Source organism: Notamacropus eugenii, chromosome 2 (assembly GCF_028372415.1).
Source record: "Notamacropus eugenii isolate mMacEug1 chromosome 2, mMacEug1.pri_v2, whole genome shotgun sequence".
Lineage (NCBI taxonomy): Eukaryota > Metazoa > Chordata > Mammalia > Diprotodontia > Macropodidae > Notamacropus > Notamacropus eugenii.
The window spans coordinates 78779535-78805203 of NC_092873.1; the positions used below are offsets into that span (position 1 = coordinate 78779535).

At 47.9% G+C, this 25669-nt stretch overlaps 2 protein-coding genes across 7 annotated transcripts; one reads left to right on the forward strand and one right to left on the reverse strand.

Annotated features, from left to right (window-relative positions):
• The first annotated feature begins 273 nt into the window (after positions 1–273).
• Positions 274–7431, forward strand: YBX2 (Y-box binding protein 2). 4 transcript variants are annotated; one of them, XM_072641247.1, is made up of 10 exons: positions 274–792; positions 2080–2143; positions 3635–3668; positions 4629–4718; positions 5066–5350; positions 5778–5881; positions 6287–6464; positions 6565–6714; positions 6882–6966; positions 7093–7431. In XM_072641247.1, exons 1-9 carry the CDS (start codon positions 564–566, stop codon positions 6930–6932), a joined length of 1185 nt encoding a protein of 394 aa, XP_072497348.1. In that variant the 5' UTR covers positions 274–563; the 3' UTR covers positions 6933–6966; positions 7093–7431. The 4 variants fall into 4 exon arrangements, with proteins under 4 accessions (XP_072497348.1, XP_072497350.1, XP_072497347.1 ...); XM_072641246.1 differs by lacking the exon at positions 274–792 and adding an exon at positions 968–1569; XM_072641249.1 differs by lacking the exon at positions 6565–6714.
• A 312-nt stretch (positions 7432–7743) lies between these two features.
• SLC2A4 (solute carrier family 2 member 4) lies at positions 7744–15819 on the reverse strand. 3 transcript variants are annotated; one of them, XM_072641245.1, is made up of 12 exons: positions 15683–15819; positions 14902–14980; positions 13244–13360; positions 12787–12959; positions 12501–12625; positions 12250–12365; positions 11906–12068; positions 11512–11699; positions 11015–11119; positions 10701–10802; positions 9774–9977; positions 7744–8982 (listed from the first exon to the last, which is right to left on the reverse strand). In XM_072641245.1, exons 2-12 carry the CDS (start codon positions 14932–14934, stop codon positions 8779–8781), a joined length of 1530 nt encoding a protein of 509 aa, XP_072497346.1. In that variant the 5' UTR covers positions 14935–14980; positions 15683–15819; the 3' UTR covers positions 7744–8778. The 3 variants fall into 3 exon arrangements, with proteins under 3 accessions (XP_072497346.1, XP_072497345.1, XP_072497344.1); XM_072641244.1 differs by lacking the exon at positions 15683–15819 and adding an exon at positions 15315–15333; XM_072641243.1 differs by lacking the exon at positions 15683–15819 and adding an exon at positions 15226–15281.
• Positions 15820–25669: the final 9850 nt, after the last annotated feature.

Sequence of the window (25669 nt, forward strand, 5' to 3'; positions counted from 1 at the left end):
GGAAGAGTCAGTTTTCAGCAACCCACCCCAAATCTACTGGGTCCTGAGGGTGACTGAGCATTCCACGAAGGGAGCAAGGGACAACTTCTCAGGATGGTCACTCCAAACCCTGAGGCGACAAGGACTGTAGGCAGTGGTTGTCAATCTCTGGAATGAATCCGGTTCCATCTAGCATGATTAATTTAGACAACTTCTGGTTCCTGGTTAACATTCTTCAGCTAACCGATGTTGACTGTCGAGCAGCGTCACTCCAGTCCGAAGGATTTATTTTTTGTTTTTATTTTTTATATTACGAGCTTCGGTGGCAGAGCATTCATTCTCCAGATCCGTCAATACCTCGTGCTCTCGTCTTCCAGGCAGCACCGCCTCGTCTCTAAGCTCCACCCCGAGGATCCCCACACCTGTTCCACGGTCCCAGTCTCCTTTCCCTCCATCTCCTGCGCACAGCTATCAAAGAGAAGTCCCCAGCCCCATTTGGAACGTGCAACCTCTCTCACGCATCCCGCTCCCGACTCCACAAAAGCAGCGCTGGGGTGCCTGGGCAGGGGGAAGGCGGATGGGGAATGGGGACCACGGAGGCGGCCGAAGCTGGGAGGACCAAAGGGGAGTGTCGGGGGCGCCACTCTGCCGGGCGTGGCGCGACTCCGGGAACCGCGTCCGCAGGTAGGGCAACGCGAGCACACAGAACCCAAGCCGCAGCTGCCTCTCCCTCCTCCGTAGCCAAGGACAACGGGGGAACTCGCGGAGCCCCGCCCCTCCCGGGGCCGGCAGGTGGCGGTTGGGGTATGACAGGTCGGTTTGATTTCCCGCGGCGGGTGGAAAGGGATGGAGCGGGGAAGGAAAAGGAGGGGGAGGGGAGAAAAGAAACTACCAGCCAATGGTAGTGGACCCACTGGAGCCACGTGGTCCAGTTCGGTGGGCGGGGCCAAGACAGGGCTACAGTCCTGGGTGCGAGGGAAACGGGCTCACGTGCGAAGCCTGGGGGTGGGACGGGTCGGGATTAGCGCGTGGGCTGGGCTTGTTGGTCCTCTGTAGGCTGGGGGGCGGGGAAGAGGGAGTCTTCACGGAGTCTCTCCTCACACCTCGGCTTGGCTTGGCCTCCGGCAGCGGCGAGGAGCGGGGAGGGGGAGTGGTGCGAGGGAGAGGCTCGGGGCGCGAGGACCGGGCGGGGAGGCGGGGCGCTAGCGGGCCGGGCGAGAGTGGGAGCGCGCGGGCGGGGGGGAGGGGCCGGGGCGGAGGAGGAGGAGGAGGAGGAGGAGGTGGAGGAGGCGGCGGCAACGGAGGCGGTGGGGGCCGGTACCGGACCCGGCGGGATGAGCGAGGCGGAGACGGCGGCAGCTGCCCCGGCGGCGGATGCGGCGGGGGTCGGGGTGGTGTCGCCCGGGGGTGACCTGCAGAAATCCGGCGTTGGAGGTGGCGGGATGGGAGGGGGAGTGGGAGCCGCCCCCGCCCCGCCCCCCGCCGGGATCCCCGCAGCTCCGGGCCCCGCAGCCCCAGGCGCCCCGACGACTGCAGCCCCAGGGACCCCCGCACCCCCCGCCCGGAGCCAGGCGGACAAACCGGTGCTGGGTGAGGGGGCCGGTTCTGGGGGCCTAACACCTGAGGGGGCCACGGGAGGAAGCTCTGGTTGGATGGGTAGAGCTAAGGGTGCAGGTGAATGAGGGGCCAAGGTCAGGAAGAGGCGGCAGCCGGGTGAGCCCAGCCTCGGGGCAAGGCGGAGCCCCATTGAAGGACCCGGGCGAGGCAGCTAGACTCAGGAAGCGCTCGGGGACCTTGTCCCCTAGGTGGGGGACACTGGCAGGGGAGGGGCAGCGTTGACTGTGAGGGAGGTACCTTGGAATTGAACGTGATGAAATTTAGGAGCTCTATGGAGCATGAGGTCGGGTTATTTGGAAGTTCAAAGAAGTAGAATTGGTTGGGGGATAGATTAAGTTCCCTGAAGCTGAGCAGGTGTGGCTGTCCTGCTGAGAATAGTTTAGGAGTGGGGCTGGACTTTGATGTGTGCTCAGAACCGATTGAGCCTAACTCCATCTCTCTTCCCCTGCCCTATTCTCCCTATTTGGACCTCCCCCCTGGCAGCAACCCAAGTTCTGGGCACTGTCAAATGGTTCAACGTCCGAAATGGTTATGGATTCATCAACAGGTACCTAAGGCAGGGAAGGGGTGGGGATGTCCTCTAAAACTGGGCTGACTGTGTGGTTGGAGGATCCATAACTTCATCCAGACCCTTTTTTGAGGCACATGGTTGCCTCAAATGTCAGCTGAAGCTGATTTGAACGTCTTTAACCACTGCACAAATACCACGCCCTTATATGGAAGATGAAGCCTTCCCTAGTTGAGCCCTCTCTTCCCGTTTTATCCTACAGCAGAGAGTTAATTCTCTAGGAATCCACCAACTTGGCTGCAAGTCTGCCACACCCCCTTGGAATTGCCCAGTTGCCTCTTATTTGCCGTGCCTTCGAGGCAGGATAAGTGTGAAGAGCTTTTCCTACTCTCGGAGCGGGGCGGGAAGATCTCCACCTCCCTTCAATTTCCTCTCGGAGGTGTTCCTTTCCCCTCTTCAGTAATCCTTAGAAGGAAAGATTGGCTCAGTATTAATTCTAGGATACACCTTCCTTCCTATCAGGTGGAAACAGGAGGTTATCTACTCCGCCGCCTTTGAAACTTCAGTTAAGACTCTGAATGTTAAATATAAAGGAAAGTCAAAAGTGAGGTCTCCCCCAGTAGGCTCTCCACCAACATCGGCTCCCTGCCCGGTTTGTCTCTCGGGAAGATCCCAGGCAGCCTCTTAGCAGTCTGACCTTTGGCAAACTCAGCTGCTTTAGTGTCTGAAACATCCAGTCTTTGGGAAGGCATTAGAGATAGGGTATGTTAGGATTATGGCAAGGATAGGGGTAGACAATGGATGAGTATTTCTACTTCTTCACTTAAATCTCCCTCCAACTTGTTCTCACCAGGGTTTCCAGTCAAGTGGGAATGTCCTGACCCTAGGAACTGGGATCCATCCACAGATCTGGAGTCAGGGTTGGGGGTAGAGGGGGCCCAGTGGCCTCTTGGTGAGGGTTCCTGGCTCTTTGTCTCCCCTTCCCAAACCTGTTCTGCATCTCCTGTTCCACCTCCCCCACCTTTCTCCCTCCTTCTGCAAGGAAGAAGGAAGGAGGTAGAGTGGAATTTTCCAACCACTTTGAAAAGGGGAGGAGGAACAGCTTCACCCAGCACCACCCAGTTCTTGAGTTGCCCCTGGGTGTAGAAGGTGGGGCAGAAGCAAGCAGAGAGCTGTCCCATTTCTTGGGCGCCTTGGCAGGTTCAAGGTGCCTTTGCCAGTTTCCCACAAGGCTAGTTTTCTCACCTGGGTTCTAGATTTGTGCCCTTCCTCTCTCTGGCCACACCTTGACCTGACTTTACCCTTTCCCACCTGGAGTCCCTGACAGCTGCTGATACTCTCTTAATGCCTGCCGGGACCATCCCTCCCTTTAAAAAAAAAACAACAACAAAAAACAACCTCTTTCAGAAGTACTGGGTAAGAAAGTAACAGTTAACTGGTTAGGAAGAGGGAAGTCATATTTGGACTATGCCCCCAAAATCCCAAACATCGATTCCGCCCCCCCTAATGATGCCCCTTCCCATTTCACAGGAATGACACCAAGGAGGATGTCTTTGTCCACCAGGTAAGAGTCAGGCTTGCTTCTCAGGTAGGATCTAAGGATACAAGACAAGGATCATTTCCTATTCTGAATGTCACTTAATGAACATCTCTACTTGTTTAGTCTTAACATCCTCAGAATGGGAATCTGTGCTATGGCAATCCTAAAAAGGCTATTACTATTGCCTACAATCCCATTATGCCCCATCTGTGACAAGTGCCTGAAATAACTATCATTAGTCACTTTTAAAGCATCAAAAGCTTCTGTTAATTCACAGTAACCTGTTAGAAATGGGTAGAGCCTGTTAGTAGGAATAGGGACTGGGCCTGTGATTGAATTGGAATAGGGAACTGCATCTCTCAATGTGAGTCAGTACCTTCTCTTCAACTTATAATCATATTTACCTAGAGCACTGAGAAGTTAAGGGGCTTTCCCAGGATCACACAACCAGTATGTGTCAGAGTCTGGACATGAGCTCAGGTCTTTCTCACTTTTGAGTTCAGCTCTCTATCCACACTTGCCTCTCATGCCCTTAATGTGGCATAAATTAGTTGCTCAGGTTAGCTACCAGGTCAGTAATATTTTAACTGATGAGGAAAAATGACCTAAATCAAGTTGATAAATTTGGGGAATAGAATGGATACGAAAACAAACTTTGTCTAATTCTGAATCTTACCATAGCTATACCTATATTCTGTTGTAAGTTGCTATGTCTTCCTCTCACACAGAATCAAATTTCCCTAATGGGAAATCCCTAAGGATGTCTGGGTGGGGAGGTAGGTTTGAACAGCAAGATACTAAGGTCCCTAGTCTTACATGTAAGCCTTTGGTCTACGTTGGGCAAATCCTTCTCCTTGCCCCCAAAATAACTGAATATGTAGTTTATTGAGCATTAAGAAAATGAGTATTTGCTATTAATGGGTAAAAGATATCTGTGTCTTCCTGTCTTGTCCCAGCACTACTCACTGCTTTTTCCCCAACCAGACAGCCATTAAAAGAAACAACCCTCGGAAGTTTCTGCGCAGTGTTGGGGATGGGGAAACAGTGGAGTTTGATGTCGTGGAAGGAGAGAAGGTTTGGGGGATTTGTGGAGGGGCATGGAAGACCATGGAAGATTAAGGATTAAGGGAAGGGTAATCCTGGGCCTCAGAACCTCATGAGGTTATTATCTATCCCACTTTCTGTCCCTTCTTCCAGTCTAGAAGGTATGGGGGCTGCCTCAGTGGATTACTCCCAGTCAGGAGTTGGGATGCTAGAGAAGAGGTTCTAAATTCATTTTAGTGCCCTCTGAGGGCCCTAAAGAAAAAGAATAGAAGCCCTAAGAAAAGAGTAAGAAGTCAGTGACATGTTCTGAGTGGGTCATGTGGGGTGGGCAGAGGGGAGTTGGAGTTGGGAAAGAGTTCTGATTTTTTCCATCCCAGGGTGCAGAAGCTGCTAATGTGACTGGTCCAGGGGGGGTACCAGTGAAGGGCAGTCGCTATGCTCCCAACCGACGCCGTTTTCGTAGATTTATTCCCCGGCCACGCCCAGCTGCACCCCCACCCCTGGTGGCAGAGGCCCCTACAGGGGTAGCAGAGCCAGGTAGTGAAGGGGAACGGGTTGAGGACCCCACTCAGCGACCTCGACGCCGCCGCCCACCCCCCTTCTTTTACCGAAGACGTTTTGTTAGGGGCCCTCGCCCCTCCAACCAGCAGCAGCCTATGGAGGTGAGAGGTTTGTGTTGCTGGTATCCCTAGAGGGCAAAGGCCTAGAAGGAGGAAGCCAAGAACTAGGTAGTGCCATGGCTGTAGGAGAAAAGTAAGATATTAAAAGGGATCATCGGATCATAGTTTTTTGAACCAGAAGAGACCTCAGAGATCACTGAGTCCTACTCCCAATGACTTTCCTGTGGTCACACAGATAGTGTCTGAGGCAGAATTTGATCCAGTGTTTCTATTCACTAAACTACTTATAAGAAAAACATGGTGGGGGGAGGGAGGGGAAGGAGAAGGGAGAGAAAAGTTGCTTGGGTCTTTGTGTGGAACTGTTGTGTCAAACAGGCTAAGCTAAGGGTGTCTTGGTTCTAGAAAGTGGAACCCGACCCCAGCTTTATATATTTTGAAAATTCACAAATCCATTTTGTTATATCTTAAGGGTACTGATGGGGTAGAACCCAAAGACCCAGCCCCCTTAGAAGGGGACCAGCAGCAGGGAGATGAACGGGCACCTCCACCCAGATTCCGACCCAGATATCGAAGGTAAGCATACCTCCCCCTTTCTCAGCTATAATATCTAAAAATTGATTTGTACGTAGCCATGTCCATGAGCCCCTTTCCTCTTCTACAGTTACTACTAGTTTTCTTAAAAGTGGACATTGAGCTCTAAGAAAAGCAATAAATGACTGAGATTAGGGGTAGGAAATTTGGAGGCAGTGTGCCTATCTTCTAAGGATACAAAACTTAAGAGCAGGATACCTAGCTCTGAAGAGGTTGGAGCAAGCCAAAACTGTGGGCCTGAGCTCATGACTTGTGGCTTATTAGCAACTGTATGTCCTTTCCAAGGCAGAACCAAGTGGGTTGGAAAACCAAAGGGCTAAAGTGGGGGGTGGCAGGCAGGAAGAATGCCAACCTAATCTTGATATGATTTTTCTCCCCAATGCCCAGGCCTTTCCGTCCTCGGCCTCCACAGCAGCCTACCACAGAAGGTGGAGATGGAGAGACCAAACCCAGCCAGGGTCCCACAGATGGCTCAAGGCCTGAGCCCCAGCGCCCCCGAAATCGGCCTTACTTTCAACGTAGGAGGCAACAGCCTCCTGGTCCCCGGCAGACTACAGCCCCTGAGGTCAGGCCTAGGGAAAATTAAACTATGTGTGGGGTAGTGGTTATGAAAATAGGAAGGAGAAAGCTGAAACCAGCCCTCTCCCATGTCCTTCTCCATGCAGGCTGATAACAAAGAGCCAGTACCCCCGGGCCCACCCCCTGCAGGTGCCCCTACCCATCAGGAGACCCCAGCAGAGGCAGTCAAGCCCATGCCACCTCCTGCGGACACACCTTCCCAGCCCCGATTGGAACCACAGCACCAGCTTGTGGATGTGAATTTTGGGCAGGTGAAGGATGGGGGGACCTGGGGGATAGGATTGGGGGAGTTAGGTAGACTTGGGCAACAGGGAGTAGAGAACAGGTAAGAGTGGGTCGTGATTAGGCATTGTAGCTATATAGATACACTTCTTCTCACTTCTAACTATTCTTTGCTCTTCAGACCTCAATCCCTATAACCAGTGGGGACTCCCCTACCACCTTACTGGAGTGATTCCAACTAGGGGGACAACTAGAGCAGCTATCTGGTTGAGTATCCCAGTGTCTGAAGCCATATGGAAAGCCTAGGGTGGGGGTTGGAGGGAGTGGGAGTTACATCTTCAAATATTCTTCAAGACCTTCATTTTTCTCTTCGATTTGTTTCTCTTCCTTAGGTATCTGCCGACTTTTTCCAACTGCTCCTTCCCTGTCTCCTACCCCCCCTCCAAAGCAAATCCATGACATTGAAACAGCAGCCTTCACCCTGTCCCTCCTTCCCAGGACCCAGGAGGGTAGAACAACTTTTTAATTTGGTTCAACCCCCCCACCCCTACCCCCAAGGGTGGAAGGAAGGGAGTACATCCTTTGTCCACTGGAGCCAGATCTCCCTTCCCCCCCACCCTAGTTTATTTTTTGGGTCTTCTCCCTTCCTCACCCCAAACTCTGAAGCCATTTGGTGAAATGTCATGTGCCACCTGAGCCTCCAGTAAAAAAAAAAAAAAATTTGCACAGCTGTCCATGTTTTTGCCTCTACTCTGTTCTCAGAACCAGAACCTAGGGTGATGAGTTAGTATTTGAGTGATCAATGAGTGTGTGGGAATATTGGTCCCGTGGGGGTGGGGCAGTCTACTTGGTGGGTGTACAAACTATTGCTATGAGGCTAGAGCATGCTTCAGGATCAAAAGAAGGCTTGTGAGAGTCAGAAGAATTAAAGGAACAGAGGAGAGAGGATGGGGCAGACACTAACAGAAGTCTCAAGGTTGTCTCAAGATTGAGAAAGAGTCAGCTCTAATTCTGTATTGCTTTAAAGAAGTAGCACACTTGCCTTTTATACAGTGACCTTTATATATACATTAAATATAATCTGTTTTGTTTTTTCTACACAAACATATAAAAATGTTCTAAGGCTCCAATCAGCCTTTTTATTACACCAACAGAAGCCTCCACTTTTTTCTTTTTTTGGTCAGGAGCTCCAAGGGCTACCTGTACAAAATCCACTTCAGGGTGAGAGTGAGTTCAGTGGGAGACAATGCCCCAACTTAAGTGGGAATCCACAAAGGAGAAAGACCTACTGGCATATTTGGGCTGATATTCCCCAAAGGACAGAATAAAGGGAGGTGTGTTCCCCACCAATCTCCCCAAAATGCAGAATGAAAGGAGGTATCTATTTCTTCTAGAGCTCTCTCCCACTATGTGCACAATCTTCTCAAAGGACAGAATGGAGTGAAGGGAGGTATCTCCCCCAGAATTCTCCCCACTATATGCACAGTCTCCCCAAATGACAGAATGAAAAGAGTGAACAGTACCTTCTCTAGAGCTTTCTCAGCATGAGAATTCCCCCACTGCCTACCACCCATTTATTTGACTTTGTCAGGTGGTATGTGAGGGGTAATCTGCTAGTATGAAGTCAAGAGGGGATGCTAATTTAGGGAGCTGGGCCTTAGACTTCTTCCTCTTTAGGAAGGTAGGACACTTATATTATTCTTTCCCACCTGGAAAAGTTAGTTTTAAGGGATCTCTGTTATTCCCCTTCTTTGAAGCAGGAGGGAGCTAAGGATAAAGGGAAGGACCAGGGAACCCTTAGGGGTGAGGAGGTTGGGGGTAGAGCCCTGCCTATATTTACACCCAAAACCCAGCCACTATAGATAAATAATCCAAGAGATTCACACTAAAGGGAACTGGTTTGGGGAGGAGGGGGGATTCAAGTCATGAATTTATCCCCCAATACCACCAGACCTAAGATATTCCTTCCTGCCCTTGAGAGGGTTGGAAAGGGAAACTTAAAGTGCTTTGGGGAGGAGGAGAGTTCAATTAAGGGAGAAGAAGGGGAAAGGTGTACTTGTCACCTTCCACCCCACCTCTCAGTCATTCTCATCTGGTCCCAGGTATTCAAGTTCTGTGCTGGGTTTCACCTCCTGTTCCAGCAGTGATGGGGTCCGTCGAAAGGCTGCAGATATCTGGTCAAATGTTCGGCCCCGAGTTTCTGGCACCTTCAAGTAGGTGAAGAGGAAGAAGCCAAGCAGGAGGACAGCAAAGAGGAGGAAGACATAAGGGCCACAGGCATCCTAGAGCAAAGGTAAGGAAGAAGGAGCTAGCTTAGGAGAAGGGTGGCAGCAACCCACCGGATTGATTACTAGCTTAGGTAGGGTGGTGGGCCTCATAAGGATGGGGAAGGAGGGCTACCAACAGCAGGTTCGAAGTTTATTTTAGGGAGGGGAGTAGGCGTTATAGAAAAGAGGATTTGAATTGAGAGCAAAGATCCATTGTTTATTTAAATACATTTAATTCAAAGAATAATTACTCATAAAAAATTGCATTTCTTCCCCTTGACTTGACTTTTTCTGAGCACTCCCTAGTCTGGGAATCTCCCTTTGCTGTACCACTAGGCTGAGAAAATCCTTGGTCAACAATAGGAGGCCTTCAAGTAAAGGCTGAATGACTATTTGTTAGCTGTGTTGTAGAGAGGATCCTTGTTTAGGTATAAATTGGACTAGATAGCCTCTGAAGCCTTTTCCAACAATTTATATTCTATAAATAGGAAACAGACACAAAAGGAGTCTATACACGTCTATGCACATGTATGAATATATATGTATAAATATACATACATATGTGATTGTGTATATACATACACATGTGTGTTTCCCATCAGTTAAGTCTTGAGTTTTTATGTATTTGGGGATCAGGTGATAGCAGGGGAGCAGGCAGGGAGATGGAGAGAACAGAAAACACAAAACAAGAGGTTAGGGTATCTCTTCCCTACACTGCAGTTAATGATCTGATGGGAAAATCTCTACCTGGAATTCACCTGTGGGGTATGGTATGTATATGACAAGTTAGCGAAGGAAGGACTTACCGCAATATACTGGAAGCTCATACCCACGATGAAATTACATGTCCAGTTGGAGAAGCCAGCCAGAGCCATAGCAGCTGGTCGGGGTCCCTGACCAAAGAGTTCAGCCACAATGAACCACGGGATAGGACCTGGGCCAATCTCAAAGAAAGCCACAAATCCAAAGATGGCTATCATACTGGCATAGCTCATGGCAGGAACCCTTTCCTGAGAGGTAAGGATGACAGAGACAATCCATTTACATCTTGCATGCTCTTCTGCATCTTCCAGCTCCTCAAATATTTTTGTACAGAGAAAACCTACAACTTGCAGTCCTGGGCTACCAACTGCCCCTAGGTAAGAAATTCCTTGGATCCTTTAGAGAGATGATAGCTCCAAAAGCCATCCCAATGAGAACTGAGGGAAATACAAATTAGAGCCACATCTGGGTCAGCTAGTTCCCTCAATACGCAGCAAATCTCCTAAGGGCATCTGAGGAGCAGAATCTGTCTATTGGGATACACAGGAACTCTGTTCCCCAATAGTTCCTGGGGAATCCCTGCGGGCTAGGAAGTAGGAAAGTTCTGGAAGTGCTGAAAGTTGTAATTCAAACTTTCCTCAAAGCCTTGTTATACTACTCCTAACCTCGGATGAAAATGATAAATTCAAGCAACCACAGGGCAAGTACCCCCACAGCTATGGAGAGATGACTGTCTCGGAGACTACTGAGTTCCCTCGCTTCTGGGAAGTCTAAGGAAAGCACAGGATTGACGATGATGACATCCCCTTTCTGGGACCATGGAGATTGTCTCAGGAATAGCATTGCTGTGCACTCCCTCCCCCTCCTTTGGGAACAGGGCTTCACAGGCATTTCCTAAATGTGGTGACTCTCCCCAGAAGTGGATATTGACATTTCTCCACCCCTCCCCCCACCTAGCCCAAGGTCATCACCAGCAGGAGAAGAGCCACAGTCATCAAGATAGCACATCCACACATTCCAGCCAGGCCCAAGAGATGTAGTGTCCGACGCCCAGCCCGTTCCACTAGAAATACCTAGGAGGGGGGAACAAAGCAAGAGGCCTGAAGCTTGGGTCTCTGAGTAGACAGTTTAAATGGAGGAAGGGATGAAGGAGAAAGGGAAGAAAGTCCAGACAATGAGAATAGAACAAGGAGCAGCTCATTCAAGCTCGATGCTTGTATATCCTGGGGATATAAAAGGACTCAAGGGCAAAAGATCTACCTGGATCCCACATCAGTACACTTACCGAGACCAAAGTGAAAGCTGCGTTGACCACGCCTGCTCCAATGGTGGCATATGCTGGCTGTCCTACCCCTGCTGACTCAAAGATGCTAGTTGAATAGTAGAAAACCTGGGTGTAGAGGAGAAGGAAATGGAAAAAGGATGAGAAGCCTTCTTCTTTTCTATTAACCAGTTTATATTATCCTAGTTTTCTGATCCCTCTATCTAGTATGTCTCTGTGTGGCTGCCCATTTAATAATTTAGTTTTCTTCCTTGACACAAACACAAATACCCTCCCCTTAACATCCCCCCACCCCCAAAGGCTTTTTGTCCAAAAGTTTTAGCTCCTCTATCATCCCCATTCCTCTTTCAAATCTGTATATTCTCTAGTCTACTTGTTTCTGGTTCCATGACCTGGCATTGTCCCACCTCAAACCCCATTTCTCTATGTATCTCCATTCCTTCACGTTTCTATCCCTAGCCCTCTCCCCAGGGTACCTAGTCCTTGGGATACATCCTTACAGCATTGATCCCTGACAGCTGCTGGCTGAGTTGCAACACAATGGCAACGACTAAGGGCTGCCGATGGGTCCGGCTGTGGAGAAGCTGGAGCAAGGAAAGGGGCTGCTCCCGTTCTAGCTGGCGTTTCTCCTCCTTCAGCTCTGCTAGTGCTCCAGATACATCTGCCCATCCAGTCAGTTGCTTCAGACCTGGAAAGGGGATTGAGGAGCTAGCACTGGAGGATAAATTCCTGGGTCCTTAACAAAAGCAGGGACTTAAGAGACTCAGGGACATAGAGAAGGGGGTATAAAAACTTGAATGAGATCCTGAGGGAAAACAGTTGGGAAGTGGTAGGTCAGATGCATGGGATTTAGAGTTTGGGTCCCTTTGTCACTGGAAAGAGGGAGTGTCTTACTTTTTCTGGCAGGTCCTTCGAGGTTACGTATGATATAAAGGTATCGGGGGCTCTCTGGGCAGAAGGGCAATAGTACCAGCTGAAGGAGGGTAGGAAGCACAGTCAAGCTCATCAGCAGTGGCCACAATGTCTCTGTTCCCAGCATGGAATCTAAGCCCAGGACCTGGGGGAGGAGAGGCAAGGAGAAAGAGAGAGGATGTGAGATGAAACTTATTTCTCCTTCCCCTATCCCTATCCTATACTCCACCTCTTTTCTGCCGGCTCTGCCTTTCCATCTCCCCAAGACTCTCCTTTTATCTACATTTCAATCCCCCCAATAAGGACAAAGGGTAAAAACTGATTACCTGGGCTACCAGGATGCCAATGACTATGGCCAGCTGATTGAGGGTTCCTAAAGCTCCCCGAAGGTGAGTTGGAGCAATCTCCCCTACATACATGGGGACCAATCCTGATGTCAGCCCTGGTGAAACAGGAGAAAGATCATAGGAGAGACCTAAAATTCCATATCCACCATGCCCATACCTCCAGATTCTTAGGCTGGGAGGCAAATTTAAATTCCTCCAAATGACTGGGCAGGAGGGTTCCCAGTGAATACCTGAAAAGGCGCCAATAAGAAATCGTCCAAGAATGAGCATCTCATAAGAGGCAGCTGCCTTGGCCAAGCCCATGAGTGCTCCTCCCAGAAGAGCCACAACATTATTGACCATCATGGCACGCTTCCTATAGGTGTCAGACATAGAAACCCAGAAAGAGAGATGGTAAGTGGGGAGAAGTGAGGGGTGGTGGTGGAAATTACCCATGTTGTGACTCCATCCCCATTCTCTCCACTCCTAGCAAAATCTCCCTTTTCCCACACTCCCCCTTACTTTAGCCCCTGGTACCTGCCCAACCACTGGGAGATGATGCCAATGAGGAAGGAGGAGATCATGCCACCCACAGAGAAGATGGCAACAGAGAGAGCCCAGAGAGTGGTGAGGGTGCCTGGGGGGATGGATCTGGGGGCCTCAGGGCCTTGACGTGCCAGCCATGTTTCATTGTAACTTTGTTCAATCACCTGAAGAGAAGGCAATAAGACTGATAAATTTCCTTTAGAACCTCCACTCATTTACCCCACTCTTATCCCAAATGCGCTTCAGGAGAGTCCCTTCTGTGAATGGCCCTCTGTTTTTCAAGTTTTCCAAGTATCACATTTTCCGATTTCTATCTCTAAAAGGATCTTATCCCCTCTTCCAAATCTTTTCGGATAGCATCCATCTAAAACCCTCCCTCTACTCTTCCCTCTGGGACCCAGGTAGCCCTCTTCAACCCCGTCAGTGCCATAATATCCAGGCCCCTCACCTTCTGTGGGGCATTGATAACTCCAATGTTGTAGCCAAACTGGAGGGAGCCAAGCACAGCAGAGAATACTGCAAGGATCAGAGTTCCTGTCACCCGCTGTTGTGGAGGGTCCCCCTCCTAGAGAGTGAACAAGCAACATCAAGGACCCAGAATTCTGAGCTTACCATTTTTAAGCTAACCTTCCACCCCCAGGCTCATAACTGGGGCACTGAATGAAGTAAACTGGGCCATATTAGGAATCTAATTCAGATCCCAGTGTAAACAGGAGGAACAGATGGAATCTACCCACCCCCACACATATGGGAACTTAGAAATTCACTCTAGCCTTGAAACAAGCCCCTCCCCCCCACCAGGGAAAAACTGAAAGGCTGGACAAATGGGTTCTTGACCAGGATAAAACTGGTCAGGGGTAAGAGCAGTGGGGGGCTATAAAACCATTTTCCTCTGTGACTATCTCCTATCACCTCTTGGTAGCCCAGATCCCAAACCTTCTTCGGATCCTGGCACCTTGAGCCTCTTATCTTTTTGCCACCCTCCCAGTAATCAAAGTAACTTATAGACCTTTTCTACTGAAGAGGTTGAAGAGGATAGTTCTAATAAGGTCATCTAGGTCACTGAAATAAGACTTAAAGGAAAGAATTTCAGCTCCCTCCTCTTGCAGAGGCCCCCCCTCTTCAGTAGGAGAATAAGCCAGAGATTTGCTGGGGGCAGGGGAGGGGGGTACCCAGAGGAGTCAGGCGGGAAGGTGGTGGTGAGGGTGGAGGTTGGCAGGGTAGATCCTGGCAGCACAGACTGTCTCTCCAGTGGAAACCTGAGCTGGAAGCTGGGGGAAGGGGGGCGCCTTATGACACTCCCCCCCTTCCCCTCCCCCTCTCTAACTGTGGAGCCAAAGGGAAAGTTCAGAGACCTGGAGAGAAGCCAGGTGTGTGTGTGTGTGTGTGTGTGTATGTGTGTGTGTGTGTGTGTGTGTGTGTGTGTGTTGGGGGGCGGGGATAGGGACTTGCTTGAAGGAAACTAGCCAAGAGGAACAGGACAGAGCAATTACAACTCAAATGCCCTGACTGATCAAGACCCCAGATGTCCAGGCCTCCCATCCCCCAAATGACTCAGAATATGACATGCCAGACAGTGATCCTGCATGTTCATCTCTAACTCCCCCCTCCCCCAAACACATGATGGGACCATGGGTGTCACAGACAGTGGCATCAATCACACCAGGGACGTTGACCTGGAGACACAGAGAAAGGCATGTACTGGTGCTCGAGCTATCTTTCCGATATGACCGCGCGTTCTATACTCGAACAGGAGCCCCGTGTCTCCACATCTGAGACTTGACGCCTTTCCATAAGACACTCCCCACCCCCACTCTGCCTTCTAGATTCGGTTTTTGACAGATGCCTACCGAACCCCTCCCCTCGAATCTCCCTTCTCACAGTGGTGAAACCTTGAAGTCACGGGATTGCTCAGCTGTGGTATAAATAGCCAGAAGCCCCTATCGACCCCTCCTTCGCCCAGCACCACCCCCTACTCACCACAGTCCCAGAGTCTCACGCAACCCGCTCCACCCCGCACATGCATGCACACACACTCGGTAGGAAAAGGGGGAACCTAGAGAAAATCCCTCCCAGCCCAATTCCCAGAACGCCAGTTTTCCCTACCTCGGACCAGATCTGCTGAAACCCCGACGGCATCTCTGTGACGACGAAGAGCGAAGAAACTTGGAGGTGGGGAGAGGGTCTAGGAATAGCAGAAAAGAATTGGAAATAGAACTGGGAGTCCGGGGAGAAGTTGGATGAATTGGAGAGAAGTCGGGAGCAAAAAAGGATGACTGGAGATAGACTGGGGGAAATAGGGGAAAGGAACTGGCGAAAATTTGGAAGGAGGGAATTGGGGAGAGAAGAAAGGGGAAGGTGAATGGGAACACCAGGAGGCGAACCCGGAGTAGAGCTGGAGAGGAGCGGGGAACCGGGTATCTATCTTACCCCGGCACAGGGGAGAGACCCGGCGAACCCCCCCACTCCCCACCGAATCCTAGAGTCCCCATCCCCTCCAACAAACCACGCCCCCATACATTAGCCACGCCCTCTCGCAACACCCATTGGCTGAGATCCCATACTCCCCCCAAAGTCACGATCCTCCCAGGAGGTCCAAAGAAACTCCGCCTTCCTCAGAGAGTCCAAGGGGAGGAGCTCGGGGAAAGTCAAGAACCACTAAAATGAAGGGCGTTCGCTGCTGTGCCCATTGGATGCGGGCCATGAGAGCCGTCCAGGGAGACACACCTCCCCAGCTCGGGTCTTCCCCTCCACTCAGAAAGACCCAAAGTAACTGGGAGAAAGCGGTCCCGGAGAAGGAGGGGTCACGCTGCCCGTGGGTGTCCATTGGCTTAGGTTCTTTTGTAACCACACCCCTCCCGACTTGGGCTAGGGACCCATCTCCTACCTCCACTCCTCAGGCGCCCCCCGCCTCCTGCTTGCGTGCTGGTTGGGGAAACGCACAAGGGGTGGAGAGCGGAACTCGTGGGGGTTTTTGAAGGGAAAGGGCCTAGGTGGATGGAGACCACCCGAACGACCGTGTCCCGGGTGGGGTGGACAGAGCTGGGCGGAGCAGAAAAGGACGCGTGCCGAGGAGGGATTCCTGGGTCCGGGGGTGGAGTGGCAATGGCCTGAAGTAACCCTCATTAGATATATTTTTAGCTCCTGCCTTGGGAGCCGTCAAATGTCAGGTCCCGAGAGTAACTCCTCGTCCCAGGTCGAGATGGAGGCGGCCAGGGTAGCAGGACAGGGAATTTAAAGGGCCGTCATTGCTCCATGCTTCTCAAAGGAAGGAGGGGCTGAAGAGGTATTGCTCATTGTCTCTCTAGTCCCATAGTCTCAGTTAATAAATATTTGTTAAAAGCCTAGCTTCCCTGGTATCTCCTAGTAGAGGGAAAAGCTCAGGTCCCGGAGCCAGGGGCCTCAGAGCCAATCCTGCTTCTGATGCTCACTACCTGTGTGATCTGGGCAAATAACTTAACCTCCCTGTCTCTTAACTTTCTCATCCGTAAAATGGCTGGGGCGGGGGCAGAATAGGGGTGTGTGTGAGTGGGGGGGAGATTACACAGCTGCAGCCTCGGATGGCCCTTCCAGCTCTGGAGCTTTGATTTTAGGATTCTTTCCATTTATGTCCCTCTTTGGGTGTTACTCAGACCCCTCCCCCACCCTGTCCTGTTCTTTCGCTGCCCGTCTTTAGTTTGTTAGCTCCCTCTCCTTGTGCCGGTCACGCTGTAGGGCCCTTCCCCCAAGGGCAGCTGCTCGGAGGTGGTGACCAGGGTAGGACGGGCGGAAGAGTGAGCAGCAGGAGGGACAGGTGGCCGTGGTGAGCCATCAGGTCACCATCCCGTGGAGGACAGCAGAGCCGATCTACACGTGACATGCAGGCACTGGGGGCCTGAAAAAGCAGAGGCACACTCATGTCGACAGAAATAGGCACAAAAAGGGGCACAGGGACAGAGATAAAGGGTCCCCTCCAAACTGACTCAACCGCTTGGCTCCTGCCTTTCCCACTGCCTGGAGTCTGAGGCTCAAGCTTTCATCTTCTGGTCTCCAAAAGCCAACGTTTACTCAGTTTGGTGATAGTGTGGAGGAGGGAAGAGAGATATATACCCCACGTTGGGTCACCGTAGTCATGTCATTGGGGTACAGTTTGCTGACTCTCTACATCCATGAGGAGAGGGGGAGTGTGTGGTGGAGAATTCTGTCTCTAAAAAAAGTGTGTGGGGAGGAAAGAAATGGGGACAGACGCAGCAGTAGTGACACCTGGAGGGAAGAGAAAGAACTGAATAAGGAATTAAGGTCAGAAAGGTTAGGGGCTTGATTCTGGAGAGCCTTGAATGTTAAATAGCGTTTGGCCCCCATGAACTTTCTATGTGTCCTCAGTTTTTTCATCTGTGAAATGTAGAAGTGAAACTAGATTGTCTCTACCATTTCTTCTAGCTCTGATATCCTATGGGTCTAGCCCCACAATTCTGATTGTTTTAGGTTCAGGGGAGCATCAGCAACCTGTAAATCCCATCCAGTTGCTTGGGACCCTGAGGACTTTCTTGGATTGTTGTGTGGAGCTGCTATCATCTGGTTTTTTTCTGTACATAGTGCCCTCTCCAGAGATACTCCCCAACTGGGCCATTGGTCCCTAGAGGATTGAAAGACCCCTACTTGGTTGACTATTTCTCCTAGAAAGGAGAAAAGGGAGCTAATAGTAGATGACCTTCACTGAACTTTTTTCAGTAAAGTAGGTAAGGATTTTTGGTAAGAGAGGAAAGGGATGTTTATAGAATTTAAGGGTTTAAGAGTATAGAAGGTATAACCACTGTTAGAAGTGTGATGGGAAACCAGTTCAGGAAGGATGAAAAGATTATCATACAAATAACGCTCATTTGAAGCTAGGTAATATAAATTTGCATTGGACTCCATCAGCATAAACATTGGAACAGGAATGAAGCCTGATGATTGGGTAAACACAAGATTGGCAAGAGTCAAAAGAAGTTCACAGGACAATGGAAAAGGGCTTGAAGGATGGATATTTGAACTGGATAATTATAGGGTCAAGAGTGTAAAAACAGGTGATGGACTGGAGGAGCTGTAGTGAGGATGTAAGAAGATGTTTAGGAGGAGTGAGACAGAGGGCGAGATTATGATCAGAGGGTAATTTTAGAGCTCAGAATCATAAAGCTAGCACAACTGTGGCTGATCTATCCCTGGTTGAGGAAGAAATAAGGAAGATGGAAGAAGCCATGGGAGCTGAGTTGGATGATGATTTGGCAGACCAATGTGTTGCAAGATACTATATGTATATGAAGTCCCCAAGTATAAGGAGAGCACGAGGGCTGGAGAGGAAGGCTGTATGCCAGGTACTGAATTATTTGATAAAGGGAAAAGTGACCTAGATGCAGGTGGTTGACTGCAACTTTAATCTGAAGAGAATGATATAGTGAACCTTAAAAAAAAAGAGAAGTTAGTGATGGTGGCTGAGAGAAGGTTCTAGATGACAGTAAGTAAGGGACAAAGAAACTGGGTGGCCAGGAATTTAGACTCTTCTGGAAGGAGCCATGTTTTGGAAAAGATGTAAGAGGAGATTGAGGACAAGTGGCTTGCTAATGATAGGACAGGCTATACAAAGCATGCAATGGAACTGGAGAGGAAAGGAGGATTAAGACTGGGGAGGGAGATGGCTGAGTTATGTGTTGATGAGAGATTCAAGAGAGGTTTTATCTTATCAGATGGAGACTCTGAATCATAGGCATAAGGGGCAGGGAGATAATTTGTTCCCAACCTTCAGGGCCCTGTGATGCTGTTTTCTCACTGTCAAACCAGGGAGCATGGGTTAGAGGTGGTAAGAAGATTGGACTGGGTAGCATCTGAGTCCATAAATACCTGGTAATTAGCTGCCCTGAAGGCCTACTGAACACACACAGTGCCAGTTGTTTGAAACTATGTACCTGATGAAATCTTAACAATGAGAGACTTGGTATTGGAGCACTTGGTTCTATTAGTCTGAGGTGTTATTTTTCTCATGACATTTGATGAAATGGGAAAGAGTGGGTGGTGTCTGTACTTGTGGCAGCAGATCTAATGGCCAAAAGACCTCCAAATTCAGTTTCTCAGAGGTATGTTGGAACTCCCCCTTTCTGGAGAGGGCTGAGTCTTGTGAATCCGATGATGGCAAAAGGAGGAGAAGGTGCTGAGTCATGGACCTTGGTGTCAGTGGTGGCCTCCCCTGGTCTGGGTACTTGGGGCTTACAGAGGCCGAGATGTTGTTTTCTTCAACAGTATTGGCCAGCATATGGCCACCTGTGTGGCCACCACCAGTCTAGGTGTTTAGTAGCTATTGAAGAAGAGAAGGTGAAAGCTTGAGACTCAGGGTTTCAGGCAGTGGGGAAGAAAAGAGACCAATGGAGAAGATGAAGGAACGGAGACGAGAGCACCATGTCATTGGAGCTGATGAAGTAAGGGGGTTTCAATAAGAAAAGGGTGCCTAAATTTTTTAAAGGAAGCAGAGAGGTCAAAAAGGAGAATTGAGAAATCCAAGAAAAAGGAGAAGTATGGGGGGTGGGGGTGGAGAAGGGATGATATTTCCTAAGGCACTTACCTCTCAATGACTTTGGGAAGTAAGGTATGGAAAACTATCCCTGTTTTCCTGAAAAGGAAGACAAAACTCATTGACATTAAGTGATGTGTCTGGTAAAATACAAGGGCTAAAATTCAAATGTGGGTTTTCTGATTTTTAAATCTAATGTTTTTTCACTCTTCTACTCATTCTACTAAGAAACAGGAGGGAGTAGTGAATGTATGTATGTATACACATACATGTGTATGTGTGTGTGTGTGTGTGTGTGTGTATAAAAGATATTGGGAGGTAGACTTGGGTGGATAGAGGAGAAAAAGATGGTATAAGAAATGGTAAGAAAAAATTAGAAGAAAGCTGTAGGAAAATATGAGATGAGAAAATAGAGAGATGATAAGAGTACTAATAGTGGAAATTGGGGGAAATGAGCTGAGACATGGGGTGGGGCAGGGATCCAAGAGAAACTGAGAAAAAATTTGTGAGTTGGGAATAAGTGTAAAAATAGGGACATTATCTGCAAACAGATGGGGAAGGGAAAGAAAATAAGCATTTACATAGGGCCTACAAGTTTTGTTACAACTGTTAAGAACAAGCATCTATATAGTACCTACTATTTTGGGATTAACACAGGCACTATGTTAAGCAATTTACAAATATTATCTCATTTGATCCTCATGGAGAAGTAGGTGCTATTATTATCCCTATTTTAAGATAAGGAAACTGAGGCAGGCAGAAATTAAGTGACTTACCCAGAGTCACTCAACTAGCAAGTATCTGAGTCCAGATTTGAACTTGGGTCTTCCTGACTCTAGGCACAGTGTTCTAGTCACTGCACCACCAATTTCCTCTATGGAATAGTATGCTGTAGAGGAACAGGGCTGGAGAGGAGAGGAGAGACATGAGTCAGAGACAGGATCAGATGTGAGATAGGAAAAGAATAAAGGAACCCCAAAATTGAAGGTTATCAATGAGAAAGAGTTGGGAGAGAAATATGGGATGAGAGATAAAATAGATAATGAGAATAGAAGAGAAAAAGATGGGAGAGACATGGCATAGTGGAAAGAGTACTCTGTGTATCCAATTTTAACATTAAATGTTGTAAGTTCCTTGAGGGTGGGACTGTTTTTTGTTTTTATTTCATCTTTGTAAACCCCATGCCTAGCCCAGAGCCTTGTACATAGCAGGATCTTATACATAATAAGCATTTAATAAGTGATTATCCCAAAGACATTCAAAAAAAGCAAAGGACGTATTTCTACAAAAATATTTAAAGTAGCTCTTTTTGTGATAGCTAGGAATTGGAAATCAAAGGGATGCCCATCAACTGGGGAATGGCTAAGCAAGCTGTGGTATATGGTTGTAATGGAATATTACTGTGCTATAAGAAATGACAAATAAGATGATTTCAGAAAAACCTGGACTTACATGATCTGATGCATAATGAAGTGAACAGAACCACAAGAACACTGTATGCAGTAACAGCAATACTGTTTGATGAAGAATTGTGAATGATATAGCCATTCTCAGCAACACAAAGAGCTAAGACAATCCCTAAGGACTAATGATGAAGCATACTATCCACCTCCAAAGAAAGAATCGATATTGTTTGAATACGAAGTGAAGTATGCTTTTTTCACTTTCTTTCATTTTTTTCTTTTATTCAGGTCTTCTTGTACATAATGACTAATACAGAAATGTTTTACATAATTGCACATGTATAATTTATATCTGATTGTTTACTATCTCAGGGAGGGAGGGATAGAATTTGTAACACAAAACTTCAAATAAAAATGTTTTTTTAAAAGGTGTTTGTTGAATTGAATTTATAGTCAAGGTCTGACTCCTATCCCTGCCACTTTCTAACTATATGACCTTGAGAAAATTACTTGATGAAGATAAAGGATTTGGACTCTTGAGGACTTTCCCAGATGCAAATCCTATGATCTTATATGAGAGACAGAAGAATTATGGTGGAAGCAAAAGAAAGACTGGAAAGATGGATGAGGGAGAAAGGTAGAAAAGATTAAGAGGCTAGGAGATAAGAAAAGTATGGAAAGAAAGAGAGGAAATGTAGAAACAAAAAGAGAGGAAATAGGAAAGAGAATTGGATTAAGGAAAGCATTTGTGTTGGAGATATGGGGAGTCCCCATAGCGCTTCTAATCTGTACCAAATATTCAATTGCTTGTGTCCTGTATTGTGTTAATATATGTTGATTATGTCCCCATACCTAACTAGATTGTAAATTCCCTGAGGATAATGGCTATATTTTGGATCTTTAGTATAATATGTATGCACAACTGGCAGTTAATTATAGATAGTACCTATGTTACAAAAGGGTTTCTAAAGTTCAGCATACTCTTTACCCTTAGGAACATTATTGTTGTATATTATGGCCACAAATGTTTATTGACCTCTTAGATGAAAATAATGAGCTCATCATAACAGCACACACATTTACACAGCACTTTGAGGTTCACAAAGCTCTCTCCACCCACCCACTCCCGATAATTAATTCTGGGAGGCTGAAAATGCACTTATTTATTACCCTTTTACAGATGAAGAAACCAGTTTTGAAAGAGATTAGATGACTTCCTCATGCAGCAAGTAGTAGAATTGAGGTAAGAACTCAGGTCCTTGGGCTCTAAATGCATTTCCATTTCTTTTTTTTTTTTTTAATTTAACTTTTAACATTTATTTTCACAAAGTTTTGGGTTACAAATTTGCTCCCCTTTTCTCCCCTCCCCCCCCCAAACCCAAGCATTCTAATTGCCCCTGTGACCTATCTGCTCTCTCTTCTATCCTCCCTCTCTGCCCTTGTCTCCGTCTTCTCTTTTGTCCTGTAGGGCCAGATAGCTTTCTTTACCCCTTAACCTGTATTTCTTATTTCCTAGTGGTAAGAACATTACAGTTGATCCTAACACTTTGAGTTCCAACTTCTTTAGCTCCCTCCCTCTCCACCCCTTCCCTTTGGAGGACAAGCAATTCAATATAGGCCAAATCTGTGCAGTTTTGCAAATGATTTCCATAATAGTTGTGTTGCATAGGACTAACTATATTTCCCTCCATCCTATCCTGTCCCCCATTACTTCAATTCTCTTATGATCCTTTCCCTCCCCATGAATGTCGACCTCGGATTGCATTCTCCTCCCCATGCCCTCCCCTCCCCCCCACCCTGCTTGTGCCCTTGTCCCCCACTCTCCTGTATTGTGAGATAGATTTTCCTATCAAAATGAGTGTGCATTTTGTTCTTTCCTTTAGTGGAATGTGATGAGAGTTGACCTCATGATTTTCTCTCGCCTCCCCTCTTTATCCCTCCACTAATAAGTCTTTGCTTGCCTCTTTTATAAGAGATAATTTGCCCCATTCAATTTCTCCCTTTCTCCTCCCAATATTTCTCTCTCACTGCTTGATTTCATTTTTTTTTTAAGATATGATCCCATCCTCTTCAATTCACTCTGTGCACTCTATCTCTATGTATATGTGCATGTGTGCATGTGTGTGTGTGTACTCCCACCCAGTACCCAGATACTGAAATGTTTCAAGAGTTACAAATATTGTCTTTCCATGTAGGAATGTAAACAGTTCAACTTTAGTAAGTCCCTTATGACTTCTCTTTGCTGTTCACCTTTTCATGGTTCTCTTCATTCTTGTGTTAGAAAGTCAAATTTTCTTTCCAGCTCTGGTCTTTTCATCAAGAAAATTTGAAAATCCTCTATTTCATTGAAAGACCATTTTTTCTCCTGAAGTATTATACTCAGTTTTGCTGAGTAAGTGATTCTTGGTTTTAGTCCTAGTTCCTTTGACTTCTGGAATATCCTATTCTATTCCCTTCGATCCCTTAATGTAGAGGGTGCTAGATCTTGTGTTATCCTGATTGTATTTCCACAATACTTGAATTGTTTCTTTCTAGCTGCTTGCAATATTTTCTCTTTCACCTGGGAATTCTGGAATTTGGCCACAATGTTCCTAGGAGTTTCTCTTTTTGGATCTCTTTCATGCGGTGTTCTGTGGATTCCTTGAATATTTATTTTGCCCTCTGGTTCTAGAATCTCAGGGCAGTTTTCCTTGATAATTTCATGGAAGATGATGTCTAGGCTCTTCTTTTGATCATGGTTTTCAGGTAGTCCCAGAATTTTTACATTGTCTCTCCTGAATCTATTTTCCAGGTCAGTTGTTTTTCCAAAAAGATATTTCACATTATCTTCCATTTTTCCAGTCTTCTCACTATGTTCTGTGATATCTGTCTTTCTCATAAAGTCCTTAGCGTCCATCTGTGCCATTCTAGTTTTGAAAGAACTATTTTCTTCAGTGAGCTTTTGAATCTCCTTTTCCATTTGGCTAATTCTGCTTTTGAAAGCATTCTTCTCCTCATTGGCTTTTTGAACCTCTTTTGCCAATTGAGTTAGGCTAATTTTCAAGGTGTTAATTTCTTCAACATTTTTTTGGTTCTTCTTTAGCAGGGAGCTGATCTGCTTTTCATGCTTCTCTTTCATCCCTCTCATTTCTCTTCCCAGTTTTTCCTCCACCTCTCTAACTTGATTTTCAAAATTCTTTTTGAGCTCTTCCATGGCCTGAGCCCATTGGGTGGGCTGGGACACAGAATCCTTGATTTCTGTGTCTTTGTCTGATGGTAAGCATTGTTCTTCCTCATCAGAAAGGAAGGGAGGAAATGTCTGTTCTCCCAGAAAGTAGCCATCAATAGTTTTATTTCTTTTCCCTTTTCGGGGCATTCTCCCCAGCCAGTGACTTGACCTCTGAATATTCTCCTCACACCCACCTTGCCTCCTCGTCCTCCCAGCCAGCGTTTGGGAACTGAGATTCAAATGCTGCTTCCCGCCTTAGGGCTTTTGGCAGGGGCAGGGCTGCTATTCAGTGTGAGAATTAAGTTCAGGTGGTCAGGTCGGGGCAGGGCCTCCTCTCAGGCTCAGTTCCCTCAGGGGGTTTATGTACAGACCTTCCACAATGGATCCAGGCTCCTGCCTGCTTGGGGAGCCCCTGTCTGCAACCACCTCTCAGCTTCTATCTCCCGGGGGGGGGGCCCGAGCCATGGGGGCACCCCACTCCCCTCTCAACCTGCCAAAGAGACTCTCTCACTGACCCCCGTCACCTGTGGGTGGAGGGGCTTGTGCCGCCGGTGGAGATCCCGTCCCTGAAGCCTGTTCGGATCTGTACCTCTCGGAGCCGCGGCCGCCACAGGTCTGGGCTGGGCTCTGCATCTGCAGTGCGAGGGACCTTTTGCGAGAGGTTTGCAGGTCCCTCTGTGGGTGGAGAGACCAGCGTGGCCACTGGAGATCCCGTCCCTGAAGCCCGCTCGGATGTTTTCCTCTCGGTGCCGCGGCCGTGGCAGGGCTGCACTCAGCTCCCAGTCCCGGCGCCCAGTCCGCAGCACGAAGGACCCCCCCGCCAGAGGTTTGCAGGTCCCTCTGTGGGTGGAGGGACCCGCGTGGCCACTGGAGATCCCGTCCCCGTAGCCCGCTCGGATCTTTTCCTCACGGTGTCGCGGCCGCTGCAGGGCTGCCCTCTGCTCCCAGTCCCGGCGCCCAGTCCGCAGCGGGAAGGACCCGCCGCCAGAGGTTTGCAGGTCTCTCCAGAACAGAAATCTCCCTCGCTCCAATATTCCATGGCCTCTGGGTGCAGAATTCACCGTGAGTTGGTCCCCTCTAGCCGTTCTGTGGGTTGTGCGTTCGGAGCTATGTGTATGTGCATCTTTCTACTCCGCCATCTTGGCTCCGCCCCCTGCATTTCCATTTCTACACTATCCTACTGTACTGTCATATTGTTGTTGTGCTAGGAATTAAGCAATATAGTAAAATATAAAAATTGAATTCTAGAATCCTAGAGTTAAAAAAGAGATCATTTAGTTTAGTTCCTATTTGAATTAGGAATCGCCTCCTAATTATAACATCATGATAGATTTTGGGGGGAGGGGCATCTCAAAACCTGGTGTATGAAGTAAAGCAAATTTAATTCAAGGAGTTTCCTGAAAGGCTTTACAAGATTATTGAACTAGTTTCTTTTTTCATCTGATATGACTTTGAAACCTGTAGCTTTCCTTTTTCCATGATAATGGTCTAGCACTAATACTACTCTGGTTTATCAGACATGATTAAAGTGATTTTGGGCTTCCAAAAGGAATGAAGAGAGAGATTTTCCAGAGATAATCAGGCATGAATTGGAAGAGAGAATAGAAAGAGAAAGATGGTAAAGGTGATGGGTTTGTATGAGCATCACTATTATCAGATGTCCACTACTGGTATAGAGGAGATTCTGAGCAGGGTACAAATTGAAATTGAAGATTTATACAGATGATGAGGACCCTCAGATGT

What these genes read in the sequence shown, in the direction of transcription:
- YBX2 (XM_072641246.1), top strand. Translation starts at nt 1,314, where the DNA reads ATGAGCGAGGCGGAGACGGCGGCAGCTGCCCCGGCGGCGGATGCGGCG. An exon ending in ATGTCGTGGAAGGAGAGAAG is followed by an intron (nt 4,719 to 5,065) that starts GTTTGGGGGATT and finishes TTTCCATCCCAG; the next exon opens with GGTGCAGAAGCTGCTAATGT. An exon ending in CACAGCACCAGCTTGTGGAT is followed by an intron (nt 6,715 to 6,881) that starts GTGAATTTTGGG and finishes TTTGCTCTTCAG; the next exon opens with ACCTCAATCCCTATAACCAG.
- SLC2A4 (XM_072641245.1), bottom strand. Translation starts at nt 14,934, where the DNA reads ATGCCGTCGGGGTTTCAGCAGATCTGGTCCGAG. An exon ending in AGCTGTCAGGGATCAATGCT is followed by an intron (nt 11,120 to 11,511) that starts GTAAGGATGTAT and finishes CTCTACACCCAG; the next exon opens with GTTTTCTACTATTCAACTAG. An exon ending in CAGCTTTCACTTTGGTCTCG is followed by an intron (nt 10,803 to 11,014) that starts GTAAGTGTACTG and finishes CCCCCCTCCTAG; the next exon opens with GTATTTCTAGTGGAACGGGC.